This window comes from Danio aesculapii, chromosome 8 (genome assembly GCF_903798145.1).
Source record: "Danio aesculapii chromosome 8, fDanAes4.1, whole genome shotgun sequence".
Lineage (NCBI taxonomy): Eukaryota > Metazoa > Chordata > Actinopteri > Cypriniformes > Danionidae > Danio > Danio aesculapii.
In genome coordinates this window covers 29,648,260-29,672,626 of record NC_079442.1, presented here as the reverse complement: position 1 = coordinate 29,672,626, position 24,367 = coordinate 29,648,260, and the positions used below count along the sequence as shown (strand labels likewise).

Sequence of the window (24,367 nt, the reverse complement as noted above, 5' to 3'; positions counted from 1 at the left end):
TTGTTACACATATAATAGATAAATAGTAATGAAATCCTAATTTTAGACATTTGGAGGAACCACACAACCTATAGCTAGTTTCAGGCGCTCTGTTTAATGCTTTATAATTGCTATTTAGACCAAATGGTAATAATTAAAAAAAGAACAAATCCATACGAATAAATAGACAGCCTAGTTCAACTATATATTTCCTTTTAGAAAGCGTGATAAACATTAAAAAGTCAGATATAGGCTTTATGTTGTGATTATGAGCTAATGTTCATGCGTCTTTAAAACTCCATTTATGGCCAGCCGGCATAACAGGAAACTCATTTGTAACTCGGAATTCTGACTTAATAATTCGCAATTCTGACTTTATAACTCGCAATTCTGACTTTATAACTCAGAATTCTGACTTTATAACTCGGAATTCTGACTTTATAACTCAGAATTCTGACTTTATAACTCAGAATTCTGACTTTATAACTCGGAATTCTGACTTAATAACTCGCAATTCTGACTTTATAACTCAGAATTCTGACTTTATAACTCGGAATTCTGACTTAATAACTCGCAATTCTGACTTTATAACTCGCAATTCTGACTTTATAACTCAGAATTCTGACTTAATAACTCAGAATTCTGACTTTATAACTCGGAATTCTGACTTTATAACTCGGAATTCTGACTTTATAACTCAGAATTCTGACTTTATAACTCGCAGTTCTGACTTTATAACTCAGAATTCTGACTTAATTTTTTTTAAAGTTTTTTTTATAAAGTGTTTTTTTTTTTCAATTATTTTTTTTGATTCTGTGGCGGGAACGGGCTTCCATAGCTAATAGACTAAGAACACTCATAAATGCAAAAATACTCTACTGGCGCCATCTACAGGAACACTTTGAACCTGCTACTAAGGTCGTCGATTAATAGCTGTCTTGTTTTTTTAAAGCATAACTTATGAACGGTTAATATTTAGTCGTCTTTGCTGACATTTAACAATGTTTATAACAAGTAAGTTCCCAGTAGTTGACAGCATTATTGAACTTTTTATTTTACTTATTTCAACCCTCGCTGGGAGTTAATAACATTTATGATTCATAGAGCGTCGTTATTAATATTACTCCCATACTAGTCGAGTCTGACCAGTGACCACATGCATTATGTAACATTCACAAATTACGCCATGCTTTTTCCCTAGCTGTCAACCCCACGGACCTAGAAAAGAAAACAGAATCAGAAGTAAGCCGCTCTACTCGAGCTGTCATTGGAGAAGAGCCGACCACGTGATTAAGTCATACGTCAAACTGCGCTGTGAAAAATTGGTTGCGCTTACGCTAATTAATCGTCGATTCTCTACACGCATTTTCTAAGTTCATTATGCGAATGTAGTAAATGCTATTAGTTAAAAGACTGCGGTAATTAGATTAGATTTTTATAGTGAAAAAGACTCACGAACGACTTTGGGCCAAGAAGCGACCCCTACTGGGAGGTTTTAATAACGCACTACGTCTCTTCTCTAGTGCTTTTATTTCTGTCAACCCTGACAACCGAGTAATCAAAGTGAATGGAGTTACTAGACCAGATTGAGCAAAAGTTGGTGTGGAATAACAGCGCGATGGTCATTGCCTGATCCGTCTTCTATTGGATCCTAAAGCGGAATGGATGTTATAGAAAACCGCGATGAAAAAACACCAGTTTGTTATTTTAAACCTTTTTAATCGCAGCATTTTGACGTGGACGAATTTGTGAGCGTGTACAAAAAACATGTTAGCGTTAAGCTAGCTAGAGCTAACCTCAGCCTAACGTTAGCATGTGTGGAATAAGAGACAAGAGGACATGGCGATGACAAAACTGATGTAAACCGACGGACTATGAGCTCATTTGAGCCTCAAAACAACTTAACTTCACGTACGAAGACTGTATTTATATTTGATCGACCGCTGGGAAACTTCGAAGCTGGCCCGTAAACACCAAGGTAAACCAAAAAGGCTAGTTAGCCAAAACTCGCTTTTTTGCTTTATTAAAGTCTCAGAATTGCTTAACCCACTCACTAAAAAACTATATATGTACATATCAGAGTTATTATATGTTGTAGTTTGTTAAATGATTAATGACATGGTTTTGAAGTCATGATTTAGTTAACATTTGGTGTGTCTTGCAGGTTGATTTGCCAGTAAGTCTGCATAGCTTTCTGTAGTGTTTGTCATCAAATATATTCTTAATGGTTAATCAACCATATGTTTCATGTATATGAATTCTGGATCAGTTTAAGTTTCACTATAGGTTTTACACGTTTTTAAGCTTTGCTCCAGCATGTTAGCTTTAAGGTTAGATATTCAAAAGCTAAATATTAACGTACAGTAAGTCAGGAATACACCAGTCAACCCATTTTACACACAAACACGCAAACACTTTGACTTTGTTTTACTAAAACATTGTTATTTATTAACTAGCCAATAAAAACAACATTCAATCATGGACAAATGTGAACAAGTTAATGGCGACAGAAATTTCTAGATCAAACAGACACTTAAGAGGTTCTAATAAGCTTTGGAAAAGAAAAAAAAACTTGACCTTGTTCACACAGATGACAGACAGACTACTTTCACTTTGATCATAATGTGTATACTGTACTGTAAATCCAAAGATCTACCGTATGGACTTTGTCAACAGTTATTTTGCACAAGATTATCTTGTCATATATATATATTTAAACTTTAGACCACTGTGTTTTCCTAATTTATAAATCAGATTGTAAAACAATAATAATAATAATAATACAAATTGTAAAGCAAAACAAGTTGTTTTATGTTACAAGTTTTATGAAACATACTTTTTTTTTAAACTTGCACATGCTGTATCAGGCATACATTAATTACCAAATAGAAATCTGGACATCAGATAAATTCTAAGTTCAAAGTGCATATTTTATTTTGTTGACATATACATGTTTTTACAGAAGGGACTTTGGATATCTTTTTATCACTCAAAAAACAAGTAAATTGGAAAATACTATTGAAATTTAAAAAAAAACATATTTAGGATTTAAATGTTACATAAATTGGATGCAAATAGGCAAATGTTTGTTTACTGTATGTAAATTCTACTGAAGTGGACATTTCTGACTTAATGAGAATCAAAAACAATAAGAATGTAAAAAGTGTATTTTGGATGTTTTCTTTCCACTAGTTTAAAAAAGGCATGTAATATGAGCCAAATATCCCAAAACTAACCAGTGCATGGGGAAAAAGAGTGGTTTACGTCTGTAGTAACAAATATGAAGCAACCGAAAGTTCCAAACACTGTTGTATATGATGTGTATCAGTCAAAACCTCCACACACTGACTCATTTAGTTCGTCTGTATGGGTCGCCTCTTGCATGCAACCTCAATACAATGCAGATAAGTTAAGAACCAGAACAACTGGTTGCTGACAAGTCTGAACAGTGGCTCGACGCCTTTCTGAACGCTTCATTTACTGTTCAGGTATCATGGGTTAACGTATAGCCCACACAGGTATGGTAGTGCTGTTTTCTTGTGTCCTCCCATTGTAGCTGAAATATAGAGGACTGGGATGAGACGCCTTGTTAAATTGCTTTGTCTTTGTTAGGGGATAGTCCCGTCGATTGGTTCAGTGCCTAATCCTCTTGTCAGAATCCACGGATTATAATGCAGTCTGTTTGGTAGTGGTCTCCATCCTCCATATGACCCACACATCTGTTAGCAATGTCTGTCACGCAGAGCTGTCATCACCATGAATGCATTCATCCGGAGTTGAACTTTGTCCCTCATGTTGTTCCAAACCTGTATTTTATAATTAAAAAAAAAAATAGTTTGTTTACTCTGCAGATTTTTTTAGATTTACTTTGTGTGCTTCATGAAAGATTTTGAATGATTTGAGGGTGAGTAAATGATGACCAACTTTATATTTTTCGGTCAACCAACCCTTTAAAGGGCACTTATGATGAAAATAATTTTTTTGAAGCTGTTTGGACAGAACTGTGTTTAGGGAAAGTGTGTCCGCTGTCATATTGGGGTTATATAAAGACAATAAGTCTCTTTTTTTTTATTTCCTGATGTTAAAATAGGATCCAAATCCCTCCCATTTTGAGGCCGACCCTGCAACGTGACGTAGGAGTGCGGTTTCCCCACCCACCAAATTGATTGACAGCAGCATATTAACATGTCTTCGTAGTAACCTGTATAATCATATCAACAAGACAGGACGTGTGCAAAGCAACTGGGATTAAAAGATCTGTTTAGCTCGCTGTAATAAGAAATAATAATAATAATAAATTACACCGATTTTTAAAATTTATTTATTTTATTATTATTATTATTATTTTTTACATTCATCACCACGGCTGCATGTCAGTACAATAAAAAAATACGATTCAATCCCAGTTTGTGGATGTTAAATCAGGTTTATTTTGTACATTTGCACACGGAAGTGAATACAGCAGTGTGTATTAACGTGTATCCTCTCACTTTTGCTGTGCAAAGTTAAATGCGCGTGTGTGTGTGTGTGTGTGTGTGTGTGTAAACTTTGTAATGAAATTGTGTGTGAGCCATCGTTGCAGAAAGACTTGAATTAACTTAACTTACAAATACATCAAATAATCATTGGGAAAGTTCTTATAGTATTTCTCACAAACTCTTCCTTTAAGTCTGTCAATGTGCTGTTTATCTGACGCAGCCGAGGCGAAGTACGTGGACGGGGCGAACTGGCATTAAAGGCACAGGCAACAAAAACAGCTACATTGTGTTTGGAGCAGAAAATTCCAATATTGTTAAAGGTATAATAAATAATCTGATGGGTGTTTTGAGCTGAAACTTTACAGACACATTCTGGAGGCACAAAAGGTTTATCTTAAATCTTGAAAAAGGGGTAAAATTGGTGCCCTTTAAGACATTTCGTAAACACTTTGTGTTCTGGGGAAATGCACTAGTTTTTCTGCCAGTTGAAAGACAATATCTTAACCTTTGTGTGTTATGAATGTATTTTCCTCTATACATTTTTCTGGATTACATTTCTTGCCGTTTTTTAATATTTCCGACCTCTATTTTAACTGCTAAAATAAATGTTAGTGATCAGAACGCATTTTGACCAATTAATTTAGACAAAGTTCAACAAATATACACAGCCAAGTCTGAAATTACTAAAGTTACTGAATTTGCCAGGGGTATAAATAATTTCAGGCTTGACTATATAAATAAATAAATAAATAAATAAATAATGTGTTTGTATATATACCTGGAAACTATTCCATTCGCACGACTATGATATGTCACGACTTAACAAGTGGATAGAGAGAGCGCGAGAAAGCTACTACTTTGCAAAATTCAGTTTAGTTGTTAAAATCAAAGAAGCAAGGATGAGAAATTACGTACTTAATCCTTGTTAAATTAGTTACTATTATTTCTGTCACAATTAATCAAGTTAACCAGACTTTTATTTTGAATTTATTTCTTTTATTTTTGTGTGTGCTTGTTACAGCATTTTTATTCTTAACATAAAACAATACAATCCTAATGAACTTCATATTCTATAGTGAGATGACTTGAAGAATTTATAATTAAACAGTCTGTTATCATATCAGGTTTCTTGACATTCTAAGCTATATTCTACAGTTTGTCTGCATGTTTCGGATCATAGCAATCATATGACTACTTCGGTTTTATATTGAGAATAACATTTATTAATGTATTACAGTTTGACACCTCTCTGAGCCCAGTTGATGTCCTCCGTATTCATTCAACTCACTATGTTTGTTTTATTAGGCTGAAGTCTTTTGCATGAACTTCCCACAGGAGCTTTCTTTAAAAGGTCTTATCTTATCTTTTTAAGCAAACAACCTAGCCGAGTCTCATAATGGATTTATCACCTCTTATTCTGTGCAGACTAAATATACCACACAGACATGTAATTGCTGATGGCATAGTTCGCGTCCGACTGCTTCAAAAAGATAAAGGTCATGTAATCGGAAGCAGCGGACGAATGAGCGGCCTGCTGAGACAAAAGCTACTTTCTTATTCTCCATGTTTATGGATTCAGTCTTCCTAAAAGCCGTTGAGCCAAAGATTCATATTTCATGTAGCTGAGTGTTGCAGTAAACGCCCACTTTGTCAGCGGCCTTGTTTCTGCAGTATTTTCCGATTTATTTTCTCTGTAGGCATGTCAGACATTTCTTCAGAAAAGAACTTGATGTCTTGAACTAAACCAACCAGCTCTGAGATGGGTAACACCAAAGAGTTTAAGTATTATTAAATATTATTAAAAGATATTCTGAAGGCTTTATGAGATTAAGATCTATTTAATGCCAGCAAATAATTCAATACTGTAACACTGCAGTTATATATTCTGAAATATTACACTTTAAATCTTTCAAAAGTTGTTATTCCTATGATTTAAATAAAATCAAAATAGTTTGTTCCTATGATAAAACTGAACTTTAAGCATTGTTACTGCAGATGCGAGCAATTATTCAGAAATGATCCAAATATGATCGTTTGGTGCTGAAAAAAAAGCTACTTTTTCATAGTATTGATTTGCATGTTAAAGTGGCTTGGTGTTGTCAGCAAATTGCTTTATTTTGTGTGGAAATCATGATGCATTATATAGGAGTGGGTGGTGTGGGCAAAATTCAGTTTCACAGTATGAGTATGAGTCATTTGATTTCACTATTGATATATCACAATACAGATATATATATATATCTATATATATATATATTATTTTTATTTTTTTTTTATTTTTTTTGGAACTTAGTAACTACAGTAAATATGAGACACTTAGCATTTAGGTTAAGCTTACTGTAATAAAACAGTTCACATTACACAGTACATTGAAGAAGACTGACCTTATATAAAATAATGGCTGAAAAACGAAATTCTTTTGGCTGTAAAATAACTCCTGACTAAAAGGGAAAGGCTGTAGAAGACAGCAGATTGTGAATGTGTTGTTTTTACTAAAATGTATGAATATATGATATACTCCAAAATGACCTTTGCTGTTTGTTCAAATTACTTATTTAACAGGAGTTGAATAAACACAATGGGGCAGCATGGTGGCGCAGTGGGTAGCCCAGTCGTCTCACAGAAAGAAGGTCGCTGGTTCAAGCCTTAGCTGCGTCAGGTGCGATTTCTGTGTGGCGTTTGACTGTTTTCCCCATGTTGGCGTGGGTTTCCTCTGGGTGCTCAGGTTTCCCCCACAGTCCAGAGACATGTGCCATGGGTGAATTGAATAAGCTAAATTGTCAGTAATGTATGTGTGTGAATGAATGCAAGAGTGTATGGGTGTTTCCCGGTGTTGGGTTGGGCCCGGAAGGGTATCCTCTATATAATTATTTGGTTATTTTGTTTTTTATTCAATTTTTTTGTAATTTGTTTTGATTATTTCCCAGATATGGGAAGGGCATCCGCTGCGTAAAACATATGCTGGATAAGTTGGTGAATCATTCTGCTGTGGCGACCCCTAGTTATTAAAGGGACTAAAGCCTGGTTTATACTTCTGCGTCAAGTGATAGGCGTGACCCACGGTGCCAGCCTTGCGCGTAGCCACGCATTTATACTCCTGTTCGCTGTTTCTGTTGCTCTGCAATAACTCTTCCGAATCCGCTGTGTAAAACATATGCTGGATAAGTTGGTGAATCGTTCTGCTGTGGAGAACCCTGGTTAATAAAGGGACTAAAGCCTGGTTTATAATTCTGCGACAAGTGATCGGCTTGACCCACGGCCCAAGCCTTGCGTGTAACCGCACATTTATACTTCTGTTTCTTTTGCTCTGCAATAACACTTCCGAAACGCTAGCTGGCAGTAGGTGTTTATGTTTCTCTGTGTTGAGTTTCTTCGCTGGTTTTTTGTTTTTTCTGAACGCTTCCTTATTGTACAAGTGGCTGAAATCACAGAGCTTGCGCTATGCTTACGCGTTACATTTTTTGAGAGGTGCGTGTCAACGTTGCCGACAGCCACAGCGAGGGGCTATGCGTCCACGCGCAGACTGCGCCGTAGCATACGTGTGCGCTTTAGGCAGAAGTATAAATCAGCCTTAAGCCGAAAAGAAAAAAGTGAATGAAAAAAACACAATTCGTAAGGTTATTTGGGACAACTTTTTTTTTAGGTTTTTTTTAACCTTTATTTTGATAGGACAGTAGAGGATTCAGACAGGAAAGCGTTAGGAGCAGATAGAGGGAAAGGATCGGCAAAGGACCCCGAACCGGAAATCGAACTCTGGTTGCCGTGAGCACGTTGGTGCTAAATGCCAGCGCACAGTACCACTATGCTACTGGCGCTGACTTCTTGGGACAACTAAATTGCTGTTTGTTCAATCCACCCAAATTTTTAAAAATGATCAATTTAACTTAGTTTGTGTTGGGACAACATGAAGGAATTGTGTGGAACCCTGCTTTTTTTACAGTGTATGTTTTAAATGCTAAGAACTCAACCAATACATTAGTAGATCAATCATTTGTTTTCATTTAGAATTCTCGCTATTAGTAAACCTTTGACTACACTGCAAATAAAGTTGGGTTTTTATTGGGACAATATGAAGGAATTAAGTTAACTTATTAGTTTTGACAAATTTAAGTGGTTTGAACATAAATCAATTAAGTTGTGCCCCCCCAAAAACTCAAGAATTGTGTTGTTTCAACTCGTTTTAAAAAAAGAAGTTTGAACAAACTTTTTTTTGCCTCAATAAACTCCTAGTTTAATGCTAATATTTATTAAGGTAGTTTAGGTATTAGGTAGGGTTAGGGTTGTAGAATAAGATCACGCACAATATGTGCTTAATTACAAAAAAACATTGAATATCTTAATAATAGACAGGTATTAAGCAACTAGTTAATGAGAATTAACAGTTAAAACTAGTGTTACTGCTTCTCATTATGTTCATGAATATAATTATTTAAAAAATGCATTTATAAAAATAAATAAATAAATAAGTGCTCCTTATCTTTACTGTCACTTATGATCAATGTAATGCTTTAATTCTTGCTTTATGTAATAGTGTCAATTTTCTGTATTTAAAAAAAAAAAATTTGAACATATCTTACAAACCCCAGACTTTGAAATGAAAGCTTATGCTGCAAAATCAACAACTTTGTTGTCTTGTGTTTAGTGAAAATTCAATGTCTCTGTGATTAAAATGGAGGAGTTTTTATATCCAGAACAATACTATTTCAGTTTCTATTTTAATTCAGTTTCAGTTTTTTATTTAGATTTAAGACTGAACGTATGTTTCTCCTGCCGTGTAAACAAAGCCCTGCTGTGCCTTTAGAAATCTTGATGACCTGATATTTTCCCTTTAATTATATTTAGTGAGTCAGCGGAGAGGTGATGATGGGGGTGGGGAGGAGTCAGGAATTGACACAAGCACTATTAGATCTCAGGTCAAACTCGGGTCACCCATATAATCTTTAGAGCATGGACACGACACACCGGGTCACTTCTCCAACAGTGATGGCCATATTCTCATCCAGCCTCTTTTCCCATCTGTCTTCTCAGAGGCGATGTCTCGTGATGGATGGTTATGAGATTTAGCAGCCAGACCGGAGAACCATGGAACAGGTTGAAGAACCTACCTCAGAAATGAAATGTGACGGCCAAGTGGATGGAGTGATGGAGGGCCAGTCGTCTTTGCAGACTGAGTTGAGCTCCGTCCCGATCCTTGAAGACACAGCGTGGTTGGTGGCGCAGGAGGGGGAATCCGCGTCTTCAGACTGTGGCGGGACGTCGGACCTACAGGAGCCGAGCTCGGCGTCGGGTGAGGAGGTGGAGGGCAGCGAGACGTCTGATATCACAGGATTGGAGGCCTCGCCAGGCAGCAAGGGATCGTGGGGGGGCAATCAACAAAATGGAGATGGAACACCACAGGAAAGCCCGCCACCGAATAGTGAGACTCCTGTAACAGCTGGAGCATTTTCAGGTAAAAATTATCAATAACATTTTATCAGCGACATTTAATTTCCATGCTTTTTCCTGATGAAGCTGCATCTTCATATTTGATGCATGACTTTTTAAGATTTCTGCTTTAATAATAATAATAATAATAATAATAATGTAAATCTGAAAACTATAACCTTTGTTATCTTTGATATTTAAAAACTAATCATTTATGGATTTAACTACTCATTCTTGCTTAACAATGAGTACTTAATATTTTTATGCTTCATTTTTTTACATTTTATTTTAAGTCTTTTGTGAAGGGTAAAATTAACAAAAAATAAATAAAATTAAAATAGTCTTTCAAGATATATTCTCCAAAAACTCCCATAGAGGATTACATATATGCCAAAAATCATCAAATTCAAGTCATAAGTCTTTTTCTAAGGCTAATAAAATGGCAATCTGATTTATCCACATATTGACTGAAGGAATGTTGGATGAAGACCACAACAGAAGAATACATTTTCTTGCTAGATACGTACAAAGGTGTATTACAGATTCTAGTCCATGACTAAGGTGTAGAGCAGTTGTACAATTCAGAAGATAAATAGCTGGAGATAGGGCAAATAGTTTACCAATAATGTTCTGAACTAATTTGTAGATTTCTTTCCAGTATGCCTTAATCACAGTCCCAGAATACATGCATCACAGTACCAACATTGGATTTGCACTTAAAACAACATTGAGAAACATTAGGAAATATCTTTTTTGTTTGTTTTTGTAAACTTTATTTATTGAACACAAGTGAATAGCATTCGATGTATATAAATGTCCAATTTCTGCTTTTTTTCCCCCTTTAAACGCTTTTATAATCATTTAACCCTAAACACCCTCTTCCCATACATACGCATAGCCAGTCTCCTTGTAAAACTTATAACAGATGACAGAGTGAAGAGGTAATAATATTAAAATTTAAAATAAGACATCACAGTAAAGCAGTTGGAAGCATATATATATTCTTCTTGGTTATTGTGGTTTTAGTTGTGCTAAGGGTTGGACCAATGAGTCTAATTTAGGGCATGACAGTACTGGAGTAAAAATGCTTAAGTGAAAGCTATTTCTGACCATCAAATGATTTCTTAAATAATCACTTCGAGAGGTGTTAAATCATCAAAATAATTTAGTAGTGGCCTATAATGAGTATAAAAATTAAAATCCAATTTTAACATTAGGAAATATATATATATTGAGACGAACTGGTGTTAAATAAGTTCTGTAAAAACTGTTTGCTCATGTTTTGATATTGTGGCACCTTTGGAAAAATATGCCAGAACAGTCCGAAAGCCATTCTTATTCACTAAAATTTGTTCCACAATCTTTCTCCCATATAACTTTCAAGAAGGTAAGGGAAGAACACCCCACATTAAATAACATTGTGTAAAAAAAGATATCTTCCTTTTGAGAGAAAATGAAGAATACAATTGTTTTTCCATGTCAAAAAGATCAAGATGTATTCTGCCATCCTTAAGGGAAGATTATATAGTTGCAAAAAATTTGTAAAAGTTGTTATTTGGTAAATTAAATTCCTGTTTTAATAACTGAAATGATTTCCCATTGTCAAATATATGATCTAATTTCAAAATCCCCTTTAGTCTCCATGATCGAAAACCAATGTATGCTTCATTTTTTTTATTACAGGTGAATGTATTATATGATGCAAATACTTTAACATCATTAATATAACAAATATTTTCCTTTTAAATCATTATTATTAATGTAAAATTATATATTTAATAATAAACATTTTCTAGACTTGTTTTTGTGTATAATACTGCAGTTTGTTTAAAAATAGGTATCAATCATCAAACAAACTAAAAATGTAAATATGTTTTTAAAAATGCAGGACTATGTATACATATGAATCTACTTTATCATTGTTGTGGTGAAGCATAACTGTGTTTTATTTAGAACAACAACAACTACTACAGTTATAATAAATGTATATCTATCTGTCTCACACACACCAGATATTACAGTTTATTAGTTCTGCCTTTCAAACCTACTTTTAAGTTAATAATAATTAATTATTGAAAACTATTTTGTAAAATAAAACAATGCAGATAAAACATTTGTTATCCTAGCTGTTTCAGAAAACCGTCAAGCTTCCCATTAAGTATGATTAGAGTTTGTGTAAACATGAATGGAAGAAGGTATCATGCCTAGGTATAGCATATAAAATTGTCACGAATACATAAAGTAGGTAAGAAATTGTCCCATTTTCAAAGAAAATTTCTCCCTGTTTTGATCTCATACTTTTTAAAAGGAGATAAAATCCTTTTTAAATTCCTTCATGTATGTCTTTTCAGTGCCCTGATAAGAGTTGTTTAAGTCAAAGGGTGCTCAATCCTGTTCCTGGAGATCTACCTTCCTACAGAGTTCAGCTCTAACCCTGATCAAACACACCTGAACCAATTAACTAGGATAACACTTGATAATTACAGGCAGGTGTGTTTGATATGGGTTGCAACTGAAATCTGCAGGAAGATAGATCTCCAGGAACGGCGTTGAGCACCCCTGCTTTAGGTAATATCTTTATGTGTCTGTTTTAATTTTCTAGATTCGCTACAGACGCCCTCTCTCTCACTGTCAGACCAGCTACGGCTGGGTCGCGAAGACCCCAATAAACTGGGCCTGAACGTTGAGTGCCGTATATGTGGAGATAAAGCCTCAGGTTTTCATTATGGAGTTCATGCTTGTGAAGGCTGTAAGGTAATTTTTCACAAACCCTGTGTGCAGTCTTGGCCTAAAATAGTCTGCCATCTATTATAAACAAACATTAAAGGTGCTGTAAATGATACGATTTGATAGATATCACTTAAAAATAGATCCTGAGAAACCACACCTGTTCAAGAATCTTTAAACAGCCAAAAAAAATTCTGGGAGCAATTCAGTTTTTTGTAACCAATTAAAAGGCCTTGCCCATGTGACATTGTGAAATATCCTACAGCATCTTTAATAAAATAACTCTTAAATCTCTGGGCTTCTTAATGGTTAAGGTTGTAGTTCTGTGGTGAAATAAATCAGCAATCTAAGTGCATGTGTGCCTTTCCTCTTTTCAGTGAGGATGTCATTTGTGTTTTTTTAAAGGGATTTTTCAGACGCACCATTCGTATGAAGTTGGAGTATGAGCGATGTGAGCGTGCCTGTAAAGTCCAGAAAAAGAGCCGGAACAAATGCCAGTACTGCCGCTTTCAGAAGTGCCTGGCACTGGGCATGTCTCATGATGGTACAGTTTACTGCTTACTGCACATCCAAGCCAAGTCACCTTTATTTGTATAACACTTTATGCAGTACAGATTGTTTCCACACAGCTAAAAACTTCATCAAGTGCAGACTTGCATCAAGTAAGAAACAGAGATTCAGCTTTTTAGTTATTAGAAACTCCACAGAGGGCAATGGTGTTCAGCTTGAGTCAATGTTGAATTAGTTCAGTTAGTTTAGCTAATTTTTGTTTTAATTATGAAATGAAATCAATGCAGCTATAAGGCAGAAGAATCAGAGCCATTCAGCTCAGTTAAGTTCAAGCTTTTTTAATGATAATTTGGTAATCTTACAATATCAGTGTAGTGAAATAAAGTACAAAAAAAAAGTTAGTTTACATCAAAATAAAAATTTAGTTGTCATAATTGACTAGTCACCATGGGCTTACAAAACCTTAAAGAGTTAAAGAGTTCCTCTTCAGGTAAATCTAACAGATTTCTGGCCCTCAACTGTTCAAGTGCAATCACCCAAAACTCTGACTGCTTCAAAACAAAAGAATCAAAAACATGAATCCAGAGGTTAGTCATATTTAATGAGCTTATTCCTATTAATATTGATCAGAAATGTTTCCATCATTAAAAATTGATTAGTGAAGCTCAGTGATTCTTGCTTGACACGATAGAACAAATGAAGTCTGTTCCTCTGTTTGAGCAAGTATAATTGAGTCTCTGTTTGCTAATCAATTTCTGTGTTAATAAAAGCCTAAATTAAATTGATCATTATAAATAGCAAATCATGTCTCTTAACAGAACTTGGATTAATCCACTTGATTAATGTGGATTTTTTTAATAATCCTTGATGACTATTTTGAAGTGTTTGCATTTTGAATGAACAGACTTTCAGTCGAGGAACAGAAATCTCTCATGTTGGAATAAAAATCTTAATTTGTGTTCTAAACATGAGTAAAAATGGTATGGCATAATTTGATCACCGGATTGCAGAATTATCATTTTGATGTGAATGAAGCCTTAAAGCCCAACTAGGCAACCCAAAGATCACTTAAATTGTGTCATAGCCATATTTTTCATATGTCAGTTTCTAATGCATAGCTTCTCTGCTTTTAAAATGTATACATGGTTATGTTATTTGATTGTAATAAATGAAGCTTGTTTTGTTGTTTTTGCCTCAGCAATAAGGTATGGACGAATGCCAGAAGCAGAGAAGAAGAAGCTGGTGGCCGGACTCCTCGCCGGAGAGAACCCGCAGAGCTCTAGTGGAGCTGATCTCAAAACACTGGCCAAGCACGTCAACACAGCCTACCTGAGGAACCTCAACATGACCAAGAAAAAAGCACGCAGCATCCTCACGGGCAAGACCAGCTGCACCGCGGTAGGCACTCAGCTTTTAGAAAGTGTGTTTTACTACGGATGAACTGATGATAAAATTCTGGCAGATACATTATGTAAATATTTAATGACGTTATTTCTTATTCTAATACATGAAAATACTACATCATTGATGTGCAGTTACTTCAGTTGATTTAAATTATGTTCATCTGTGTTCTCCAGCCTTTTGTGATCCATGACATGGACTCCCTGTGGCAGGCAGAAAACGGACTGGTCTGGAATCAGCTTAATGGAGCGCCGCTCAACAAAGAGATCGGGGTTCATGTTTTCTACCGATGCCAGTGCACCACAGTGGAAACTGTGCGAGAGCTAACAGAGTTCGCCAAAAACATCCCTGGCTTTGTGGATCTCTTCCTTAATGATCAGGTGACAACTATCAGTGTATCGAAATCTGTTTATTCAATTCATTTCATGTTTATCTGTGTATAGCTTTTCACAATAATTATTATTTCAAAGCAGCTTTACAAAAGGTGCAAATTGTTGCATTACAGTCAAATTCGGAAGAGTTAAGGTTATTAGTTGCCATAAATTTATTATTAACTAATAAATGTTACTAATTAACTGGTAACTAATAGCTTTTATTGGTTAAATTTATTGTATATAAAAATAGCTAACCTGCCGTTATAGAGTATATAGGTGATGTCTATGTTCAGTGAGGTGTATTAGGTGTGTTTGTTGTCCTTGAAGTCCTTTGTTTTATTGCTTCTTAGTACTGTTACTTGGTACTTAGTTCTATTGACTGTGTTCTAACTATTATTCACATCTACGCTGCCCTGCCAACAGCAAAGTGCGTTCATTCACACCACCACCGTTGGTGAGACCATCATTCCCTTGCTCTGCCATTGATACAGTTGTATGTTTACATGATTTGTTAAGGAAATAAGCCAATTAAAATTCGAGTGGTTAGAATTCGTGCTCATGTTTAACTGCCAGTCTAATATACATTGATTTGTGCACTAATGTGGTCTATTGTGGTCAGAAGCAAAGTTTACAGCACTGCGGTCTCTAGAATTCTGTCAAGCTTCAATAGTCCAATTGGTTGCTGCTAAACCATGTCAGAGCTCTTAGCTCATTACCATACAGTTGACCCCATTTCAACTCTCCTCCACACCCACACTATACAAGATGCGCACCAGAGTTTGCCGCTGACTCGCATTGGAAATGAATGACTTCCGGTCACTTTGACGCTGTCACCAGTAATGTACACAATGCTCTGTAATGTTGGTGGCTTCTATGTGCAATCACTTGAAATAAAAGAAACTACAAACAAACTACAGGTTGTAAGAGGAAGTAACAATTGTTCAAAATAACAGCGGAAGTTCTGAAGTTTGTTTGAAACATTGGTAATTTAAGTTTTTTTTTTTTATGAATATAAATGTCTGAAATCTGGCACCATTTTTGTCTTTTATGCCAAAAAATACTCCTAATGATGACTTATTATTTTTGAAAAACTGTCATCTGCTGTTTAAAAATAAAACAAAGACATTTTAAGACAAGTCTTCATTTTTTTTACCATAGCTTTTAAATAAAAACATTTTATATTATTCATGTATTTAGTGGCTTATTGTATTTGGTAGTAATCATATATGAATACAGTATTTACCTAATATCTTCTCTCTCACTTTATCTCTCAGGTAACGCTATTAAAATATGGAGTCCATGAGGCCATATTTGCGATGCTCCCATCGCTTATGAATAAAGATGGACTGTTGGTGGCCAATGGGAAGGGTTTTGTGACGAGAGAGTTTCTGCGTAGTTTACGCAAGCCATTCAGTGAGATCATGGAGCCCAAGTTTGAGTTTGCAGTGAAATTCAATGCTCTGGAGCTGGATGACAGTGACCTGGCTCTGTTTGTAGCAGCCATCATATTGTGTGGAGGTGAGGATATTGAGCCGTTTGTTCCAGATGCTTGCTTTACTCCATCATATGCTTTGATTGCTCAAGTTTTTTTAAAGAAATATTTCAACCAGAAATGATCATTCTGACCTTAAGATCTACATACAAACAACAAACTCCTTGAAATTAGTTATGCTTCTATAAATTCTCCAACAGGTGGGATCAGATGTAGAATCCTGCTGTAGAATAGCTCACTCCAGGATGATACACAAGTTTTAATACTTAGAGATCTCCCACGTGCTATATTTGTGGAAGCGTTTAACTATCAAACATTTATTTTTTTCGCTTGTGTTGTCTTCAATTCTGTGAGGAAACATGTTTCATACAGTTTATTCTTTTTGTAGTGATTTTTAACCCTTTTTTTTTTAAATCCCAAAAACAGTTTTGGATAAATTGTAAAACCGTAATATAATTTATTTCTGTAGTATATATTTTCGATCCATGAAAATAGGCATAGAAGCTGGCATGGCATTAAACAAAACCAAACAAACTCACCCTCAAGTGCTTCTAAAACTTAACATGAGCTTCTCTCTTCTGTATAACACAAAAGATATTTTGAAGAATGTTTTGAAATCTTTTCCACATTTCAGTGTACATTTTTGTACAAACTGTCCCTTTAACACCAAATGTAGATATTGCAATAATATATTTATTATAGCTGTCTTGTGGCAGAACATGAGAGCAGTTGAATTTGAGATCATACAGGAATGTTGATTAAGTTTAGTCCGGAAGCAGTCAGGGCTAGGGCTACATAATGAATCAAAATGAAATCAAAATTGCGATTTAGCAAAAGCAGCGTCATCTTGTTAGGAAGCACGGCTCTGTGATCAGTAGTAAATCTCATCTAGTAGCCAGAGGGCGCTCTCATGCGGAAACTGCAAATACAACACAAAGAAAAGACCCAGGAAAACAATCATAGGATTTTACTGCTTTTATTTACACAACACGACTAATACACACACAACTATGGAATCATCTCACAAAGGGATTCATTTCTGACACTCAGCTGAGGTTATGAAGTGAGTTTTTAGTAAATACATGTTATTAAATATGGATGAAGCAGCAACACAGAACTGTAGATCACTGAGAAGTAGCCATGTGCCGGTATAAGATTCTGATGGTATGATAACCTTGGCCAAAAATATCATGGTTTGTCAGTATCATGGTATTGTGAATAGTGCTTCAAATTAAGTTCTTTTTAAATGTCTGGGTAAAAAAACAACAACTTTTATTCCCCCACTGAGCACAATATATTTTATTTTAAGAAATATTTTGGACCAGTAGCTTTTGATGTAGAGGTTCCTTTTCTGCTGGAGATACTGTTGCCCTAAAAAACTAAATAAAATAGTAACTTGCATAAATACTATGACCGAGAGAGCTTAACATGCTGCAATTTAAGAAAGCACATGCAATTACAAAAAACACCAGCGAATAAAGAAACTACATCAATTTGACAGCACACGTGTTGCAAATTCTCACAACACAAACAACTGAAGAAATGCGCAGCAATTGGTCACAACACAAACAACTGAAGAAGCACGCAGCAATTAGTCATAACACAAACAACTGAAGAAACGCGCAGCAATTGGTCACAACACAAACAACTGAAGAAACACGCAGCAATTGGTCACAACACGAACAACTGAAGAAACACGCAGCAATTTGTCACAACACAAACAACTGAAGAAACGTGCAGCAATTGGTCACAACACAAACAACTGAAGAAACACGCAGCAATTTGTCACAACACAAACAACTGAAGAAACGCGCAGCAATTGGTCGCAACACAAACAACTGAAGAAACACGCAGCAATTGGTCACAACACAAACAACTGAAGAAACACGCAGCAATTTGTCACAACACAAACAACTGAAGAAACGCGCAGCAATTGGTCGCAACACAAACAACTGAAGAAACACGCAGCAATTGGTCACAACACAAACAACTGAAGAAACACGCAGCAATTGGTCACAACACAAACAACTGAAGAAACGCGCCGCAATTGGTCACAACACAAACAACTGAAGAAACGTGCAGCAATTGGTCACAACACAAACAACAAAAGAAACACGCAGCAATTGGTCACAACACAAACAACTGAAGAAACGTGCAGCAATTGGTCACAACACAAACAACTGAAGAAACGTGCAGCAATTGGTCACAACACAAACAACAAAAGAAACACGCAGCAATTGGTCACAACACAAACAACTGAAGAAACGTGCAGCAATTGGTCACAACACAAACAACTGAAGAAACGTGCAGCAATTGGTCACAACACAAACAACTGAAGAAACGTGCAGCAATTGGTCACAACACAAACAACAAAAGAAACACGCAGCAATTGGTCACAACACAAACAACTGAAGAAACGTGCAGCAATTGGTCACAACACAAACAACTGAAGAAACGTGCAGCAATTGGTCACAACACAAACAACAAAAGAAACACGCAGCAATTGGTCACAACACAAACAACTGAAGAAACACACGTTAATTGCTACTCCATCTAAAAGCAGGTGCTGAAGACTTGCAGCTAATTACAGAAAGGTATTAATTACAAAATGCATATGAAAATCACTTTCGATTAAACATGCTACCATAATCTGGAGATATTTTACAGATGAAAAGATTGTGCAAAAAGAACTTCCCCATAGTATCATATCATTGAGCTTTTATGTTTTGCACACGTGTTTTCCAACATTCCATTATGGTCATAGAATAAAGAAACGTTTGACATAGACATAAAATGTTCTCTCGTTGCTCCAGATCGTCCTGGGCTGATGAACGTGAAGCAGGTGGAGCAGATTCAGGATGGCATTCTGCAGGCTCTGGACCAGCATCTTCAGGCTCACCACCCTGACTCTTCTCACCTCTTCCCCAAGCTGCTGCAGAAGATGGCCGACCTCAGACAGCTGGTCACGGAGAACGCACAGCTGGTTCAGATGATCAAGAAGACCGAATCAGAGACCTCACTTCACCCGCTTTTACAGGAAATCTATAAAGACATGTACTGAGCTCCAGACTCAAGGACACAACTAGAGATCAGACTGACAGTGCACAAATCCTAATGGCGCTGCGGTGCCATGGGATTTTTTTTACTTAATTTTTGTAAAGGACTTTTACAAATGCTGACTTTGAATATTGAAATTTCCTCTGATTTTACGGAGTGTTTTTTTTTTTTTTTTTTAATTTAAACTCAAATCTGTTCTATTACCAGGACACTGAAAATCCGGTCATCATTCACTACTACAACTACTACTACTGCTATTTTCACATAGTTCTTCATTTGATTGATGAGGGCTCACACTTTTAGAAGTCGTCATGGTTTCAAGTACTGATATGTAGTGTGTTTCTGTGCGATCAGAGCAAATGCCACTTACTGTATATGTTTTTAAGGCTTTTATTTCTGTGGTTCTTCTTTTCCTCCTGTTTCTTTAGGCACTTTTAAGGTAATAGAGAGCCTCCACGCAGAACTGTACAGCAATCGGTTTTGTTATTTTGGAAATGTTGTTACTTTGTTGAGGATGTCGTTTTTCATCGTCAGCTGCTACAAATATATATTGGTATTGAAACTGAAGACAAATCTATGTTTATAACTCACTTTAACTGCTTGGGAGAAACTTACAAAAGTGTGATCATTTTTAGTTGAATGGAAGGACATGTTTGTTTGTGATGAGCTTTTATATGATTCTTATGTGCTGATCTTTTTGTTTAGCACAGAGTATTTTAGCCGGTACCAGTCTCAAGGTCATATTTTAGCAGGACGAGACATAATATGAATTATTATTGTAATGTTTCCTTGATAAGCGGTTGTCTGAAATTAGGTCTTCCATTAGTATGTTGATTGAACGTGTTCTGAGAATTTATATATATTGAGTGATTGATAACATATGGGCTGTGGTTACATTCAAACTATAATTCGCTAAATCAGTTGCGTTAATTGATGATTTTGTCCTATGTGCATTGCAAATGAATTGCTTTGAGCAAATCCTTGCATTGAACTTTACTTGGATGCTGCCGAGTCCTGTCACAAAAAATGCTGCACAGTTTGGGAACTCGGTGTAGACTTTTAAAAGCAGTTCTGATGTTGAATTACATTAATTGGTATTATTATTATTATGATGTGCAACACATCTACTATTTCACATCAAGAAGTATCTCAGAAATATCTGAGATTTTATTTTATGGCTGAAATTTGCTTTCCTGGAGGTGTTTATTAAAGATGGAGCTTGACGACAGATATTGGAGGATGCATAAACCTGTTACTGTGGAAATAGAGAGCACAATAGTATGAAATGATGGAATGCTTTTCCTTAAAATAATAGTTTTCCTGTCACCCAGTTTCACACACACCCACCGAGCATCCACTAATGTCTTTCTAACTTTGCAGTAAAGTCTATTTAAAAAGTCTCGATTCGTTGACAAGAGCAGATAAGAAGCACAATTGTAAGGATTTCTGAGATATTATTTTGAATCACAGTAAACAATTCCAGACATTTCTATGTTTCTTGTGATTTATCAAAAGATTTCACAAGCGGTTTTGCAGTCATAGTAAACTGTGAATGTTAGTTTAATCTTTATGAATGATTTGCAGATTACCAAACTAATTCAAATGTGTGAAAACGATTAAACATTTCGACAATAAATTATTGGTGTCTGAGCTATAAATGTCTGAATGTTTTGTTAACCAATTGGGCTGATTTCAGAATGTAAATCTATGTTGTTTTAAACCTAAATCTAATAAAAATTATATTTAGTTCAAGGAACATCGGAGTCTAAATAAATTCACAACAAACACCGCTAATATTCGATAATAAATGTGTAACGATTTTGTTCAAAAGAACCGATTCCTCTAATTCATTCGAACTGAACGGAGAACCTCTTAATCATTTTAATAAAAGTTTTAACACATTTAAGAAAATGATTTATAGATTCTCTGTTCAGTGTGATTATATTTATTTCCAGGGACACCAGATTCTAAATAAATTTACAAAAAACACCGCTAATATTCATTAATAAATGTGTAATGATTCTGTTCAAAAGAACCGATTACTCTAATTGATTCGAACTGTCACGCATAACGTTTAGACGAATCATACTGATCAGAAAACCTATGAATCATTTTAATAATCTTTTTAACACATTTTATTAAAATTAAAATGATTTATAGATTCTCTGTTCAGTGTGATTATATTTACTTCCAGGAACATCAAATTCTTAGTAAATTTAAAACAAAAACCGCTTTATACTCAATAAATTTGTAATGATTCTGTTCAAAAGTACCGATTCCTCTAATTTATTCGAACTATCACGCACAACGGTTACAAATCATACTGAATCTGAAAATCATTTTAATAAAATATGGTTAAAAAAATCTTCCTAATATGCTAAATGCTTTCATATGGTTTATTGCACCTAAGTTATACTTTGAAATGATATATTTTTAGTAGTGTTTCATTATTATCTATACATTTTCATGTAGAACTGCAATTCATTTTTAACAATCATCCATAGCCTAATATATAAATTACATTTAGTATCAATATACATGAGGATAATTTCTAGGTTTGAGGGCATGCAAAAACAATAGACACCCAAAATCTAAATCGCTGTATTCATTTTCTGATTCGACTCTGTTCAAAAGAACCGATTCCCAGTATTAATTGATACCACCGCGTGGCGTCACGTTTTATCCATCACACGTCCAAATGTGAAGCCCCGCCCAACAATTATAAAAGTGAGCATGTCATTAACAAACTCATCAGGCAAAGAGGGACAAGCACGAGATGGAAAGAGACGCACAAACATCCAAAAGCTCAGGAGACAACAGTGCAGTTTGTAGGTGGGTTTGTTTACCAACTTACCATTTGCGCTTGAGTGCAAATCAGTGTCATAATTTATTGCAAACAGTGAAAATAATTGAAGAAAAAGTTGTGAGTCCAAGTTTAATTGGTGGTGTTTCCCTTCCCGCATTGTCCCCAAATCGCTGTTTATCCTATAGAAACCCCACTGCTCTGGTTGGTCAGCGCGCGCCCTGCGTGACGTGTCTCCTGCGCTTCACTCTTTCTCCAACGCTTCTGTCCGTCTCCTCGCTCCGAAAATCTTTCAATCAACTTTTTGGAGTCTTTAGAAATGGATCGCTATCGCATACCGTACAGACACTCGAGGAAGGGCAGTTCAAACGCGGAAAGAGAAGTTTGCAGGTAGTTTAATGCTTTAGGTCGGATGAAAACTTCGATTGTAACTCCGATCATCTGTATGAAAGAGTGACTTTTCCTGCTTTAACGTTTCTCCGCGCTGATGTTTACATCCGGTTAAGGCAGCGAGCTGTTTGTTATTGTTATTGTAGAGAGACTAACGTTAGTGGATTTACAATCAACTATTGTTTTGATCAACTTTTGTACTGCAATGAAGTAGAGAGAAGACCGTTGCTGGATTTGTTTGTTTCTAAACTAACAAAGTCCTGCAGTTTCCGTGTACTGTCGTAGTCAATAACAACAAGATCGGGTGGCTCGAGGACTCCGTTTTTCCTGGGTTATGTTGTATAATGGCTATGTTGATTCTGTTTTACAGGCAGTTCATCAATGGATCGTGTCGATACGGTCAGAGTTGTTACTATCTACACGAGTTTCCTTCAGTACCGTCAATTCAGGTTCAGTGTAGATACTTCCAAAAGGGAGGCTGCTGGTTTGGTGACCGTTGCAGGTAAGTTCATGATCCAGTTGGCCTTTTTTTGAACCTCCTTAACTATTCCTGATGAATGCTTGAATTCTGATTTAAAGCAGTTTAAAATTAGTTGTACAGCTAAAGTAGTTTCAAGCAGGTGGCGTTATGTCCTTGTGACAGGGCACTTATCACTTAAGTTACCTTGCAGACTACCAACTGTAGTATGAGCAAAAACCCACAGAGGCACTGCATAGGGATGGGTGATGCGAATTTTGACACAGAGACTGTTAAAAGTTTAATGATTCAGATTAGTTAATGTCTACTCTGTAGTGTTGTAATGTCTGCACCAACACTGAAATGCGCGCAGAAAATTGACACTGGTTAATTTATTATAGTATTGCAACTTCCATGCCATTTGTTAAACCATAAGTAAGACTGTTCATGAAGCAGATCAACCCTTCGAGACTCTGTTGCAGCCCACAAACATTGAGTGCTCGCATTATTTGTGGTAACTAGTATAAGTGGAAGAAGATCATTCCATTGTTTTCATTTGTTCCTTGACTTTCAAATTCCAGGTATCTCCATACTCCACAAAATGGGGAAGGCTCTTCGGGGAGCAGCAGACGTGGTTCAGCCCCTGCTGTGTTTCCCTCTGCGGTAGCATCACGATCTCTATCTGGCCGCCGGGGGTCTGAACCTTCTCTTATCCCTCAAGGAGCCTATAGCATGAATCGGAGGGGTTCGGAGCCACTTGTCACAATGAGCGCATTGCAGCGGAACTTTGAACGCTTGACCACTGGCATTGCAGAGGAAGAAGAGTTCGGTGTTGTGGAAGATGTACCTCTCCAGCTGGGTATCTGTCTGTTCAAGATTTTCTGAAACTGCACATTTTAGAATTTCTTTGTCTGACTTTCATATTTGGTATCCTCAGGTGTGTCAAGAACTCTGTATCAAAGCAGTGCTACGCAGTCCAGTTCTTCACACAACTACACTTCTGCATCTTTCATGGCTGTTCCAGCATCTGTCGGAGCCACAAAAGTTACTGTAGCTGAGGCTGAAACTCAGGTCACAAACATGATACACTTTCATTGCTCCAAGATGGTAGTGCTGGTTTTGAGTTTTACTGAATTTTTATTATTTTTATTTATGTCATAGGTGATGGAGTCACCAGTGAGATCAGGTCAGGTTGGCGCAGCGGTCTCATCCGAGCAGCAACGTTCAGGGGCTTTTGACCAAAACAATGATGTTGCCTGTGGCATCTGCATGGAC

At 36.1% G+C, this 24,367-nt stretch overlaps 2 protein-coding genes across 4 annotated transcripts in view; both read left to right on the top strand.

The window, feature by feature from the left end:
• The first annotated feature begins 1,544 nt into the window (after positions 1 to 1,544).
• Positions 1,545 to 21,198, top strand: ppardb (peroxisome proliferator-activated receptor delta b). 2 transcript variants are annotated; one of them, XM_056463648.1, is made up of 8 exons: positions 1,545 to 1,957; positions 9,486 to 9,906; positions 12,484 to 12,635; positions 13,014 to 13,152; positions 14,317 to 14,516; positions 14,696 to 14,899; positions 16,168 to 16,411; positions 19,199 to 21,198. In XM_056463648.1, the coding sequence occupies exons 2-8, from the start codon at positions 9,540 to 9,542 to the stop codon at positions 19,444 to 19,446; spliced, it is 1,554 nt and encodes a 517-aa protein (XP_056319623.1). In that variant the 5' UTR covers positions 1,545 to 1,957; positions 9,486 to 9,539; the 3' UTR covers positions 19,447 to 21,198. The 2 variants fall into 2 exon arrangements, with proteins under 2 accessions (XP_056319623.1, XP_056319624.1); XM_056463649.1 differs by lacking the exons at positions 1,545 to 1,957; positions 9,486 to 9,906; positions 12,484 to 12,635; positions 14,317 to 14,516 and having other exon boundaries at positions 13,051 to 13,152.
• A 982-nt stretch (positions 21,199 to 22,180) lies between these two features.
• mkrn4 (makorin, ring finger protein, 4) overlaps positions 22,181 to 24,367 on the top strand; it is a 6,555-nt gene continuing 4,368 nt past the window's right edge. The window contains exons 1-5 of one of the 2 annotated variants that reach the window (XM_056463647.1): positions 22,181 to 22,274; positions 23,006 to 23,137; positions 23,674 to 23,951; positions 24,030 to 24,163; positions 24,254 to 24,367. The exon at positions 24,254 to 24,367 is cut by the window's right edge and continues 128 nt beyond it. In XM_056463647.1, the coding sequence (XP_056319622.1) occupies positions 22,219 to 22,274; positions 23,006 to 23,137; positions 23,674 to 23,951; positions 24,030 to 24,163; positions 24,254 to 24,367 (714 nt within the window). In that variant the 5' untranslated portion in view covers positions 22,181 to 22,218. Of the gene's footprint in view, positions 22,275 to 22,469; positions 22,636 to 23,005; positions 23,138 to 23,673; positions 23,952 to 24,029; positions 24,164 to 24,253 lie in introns of those variants that run through there. The other variant, XM_056463646.1, reaches the window with a different exon arrangement.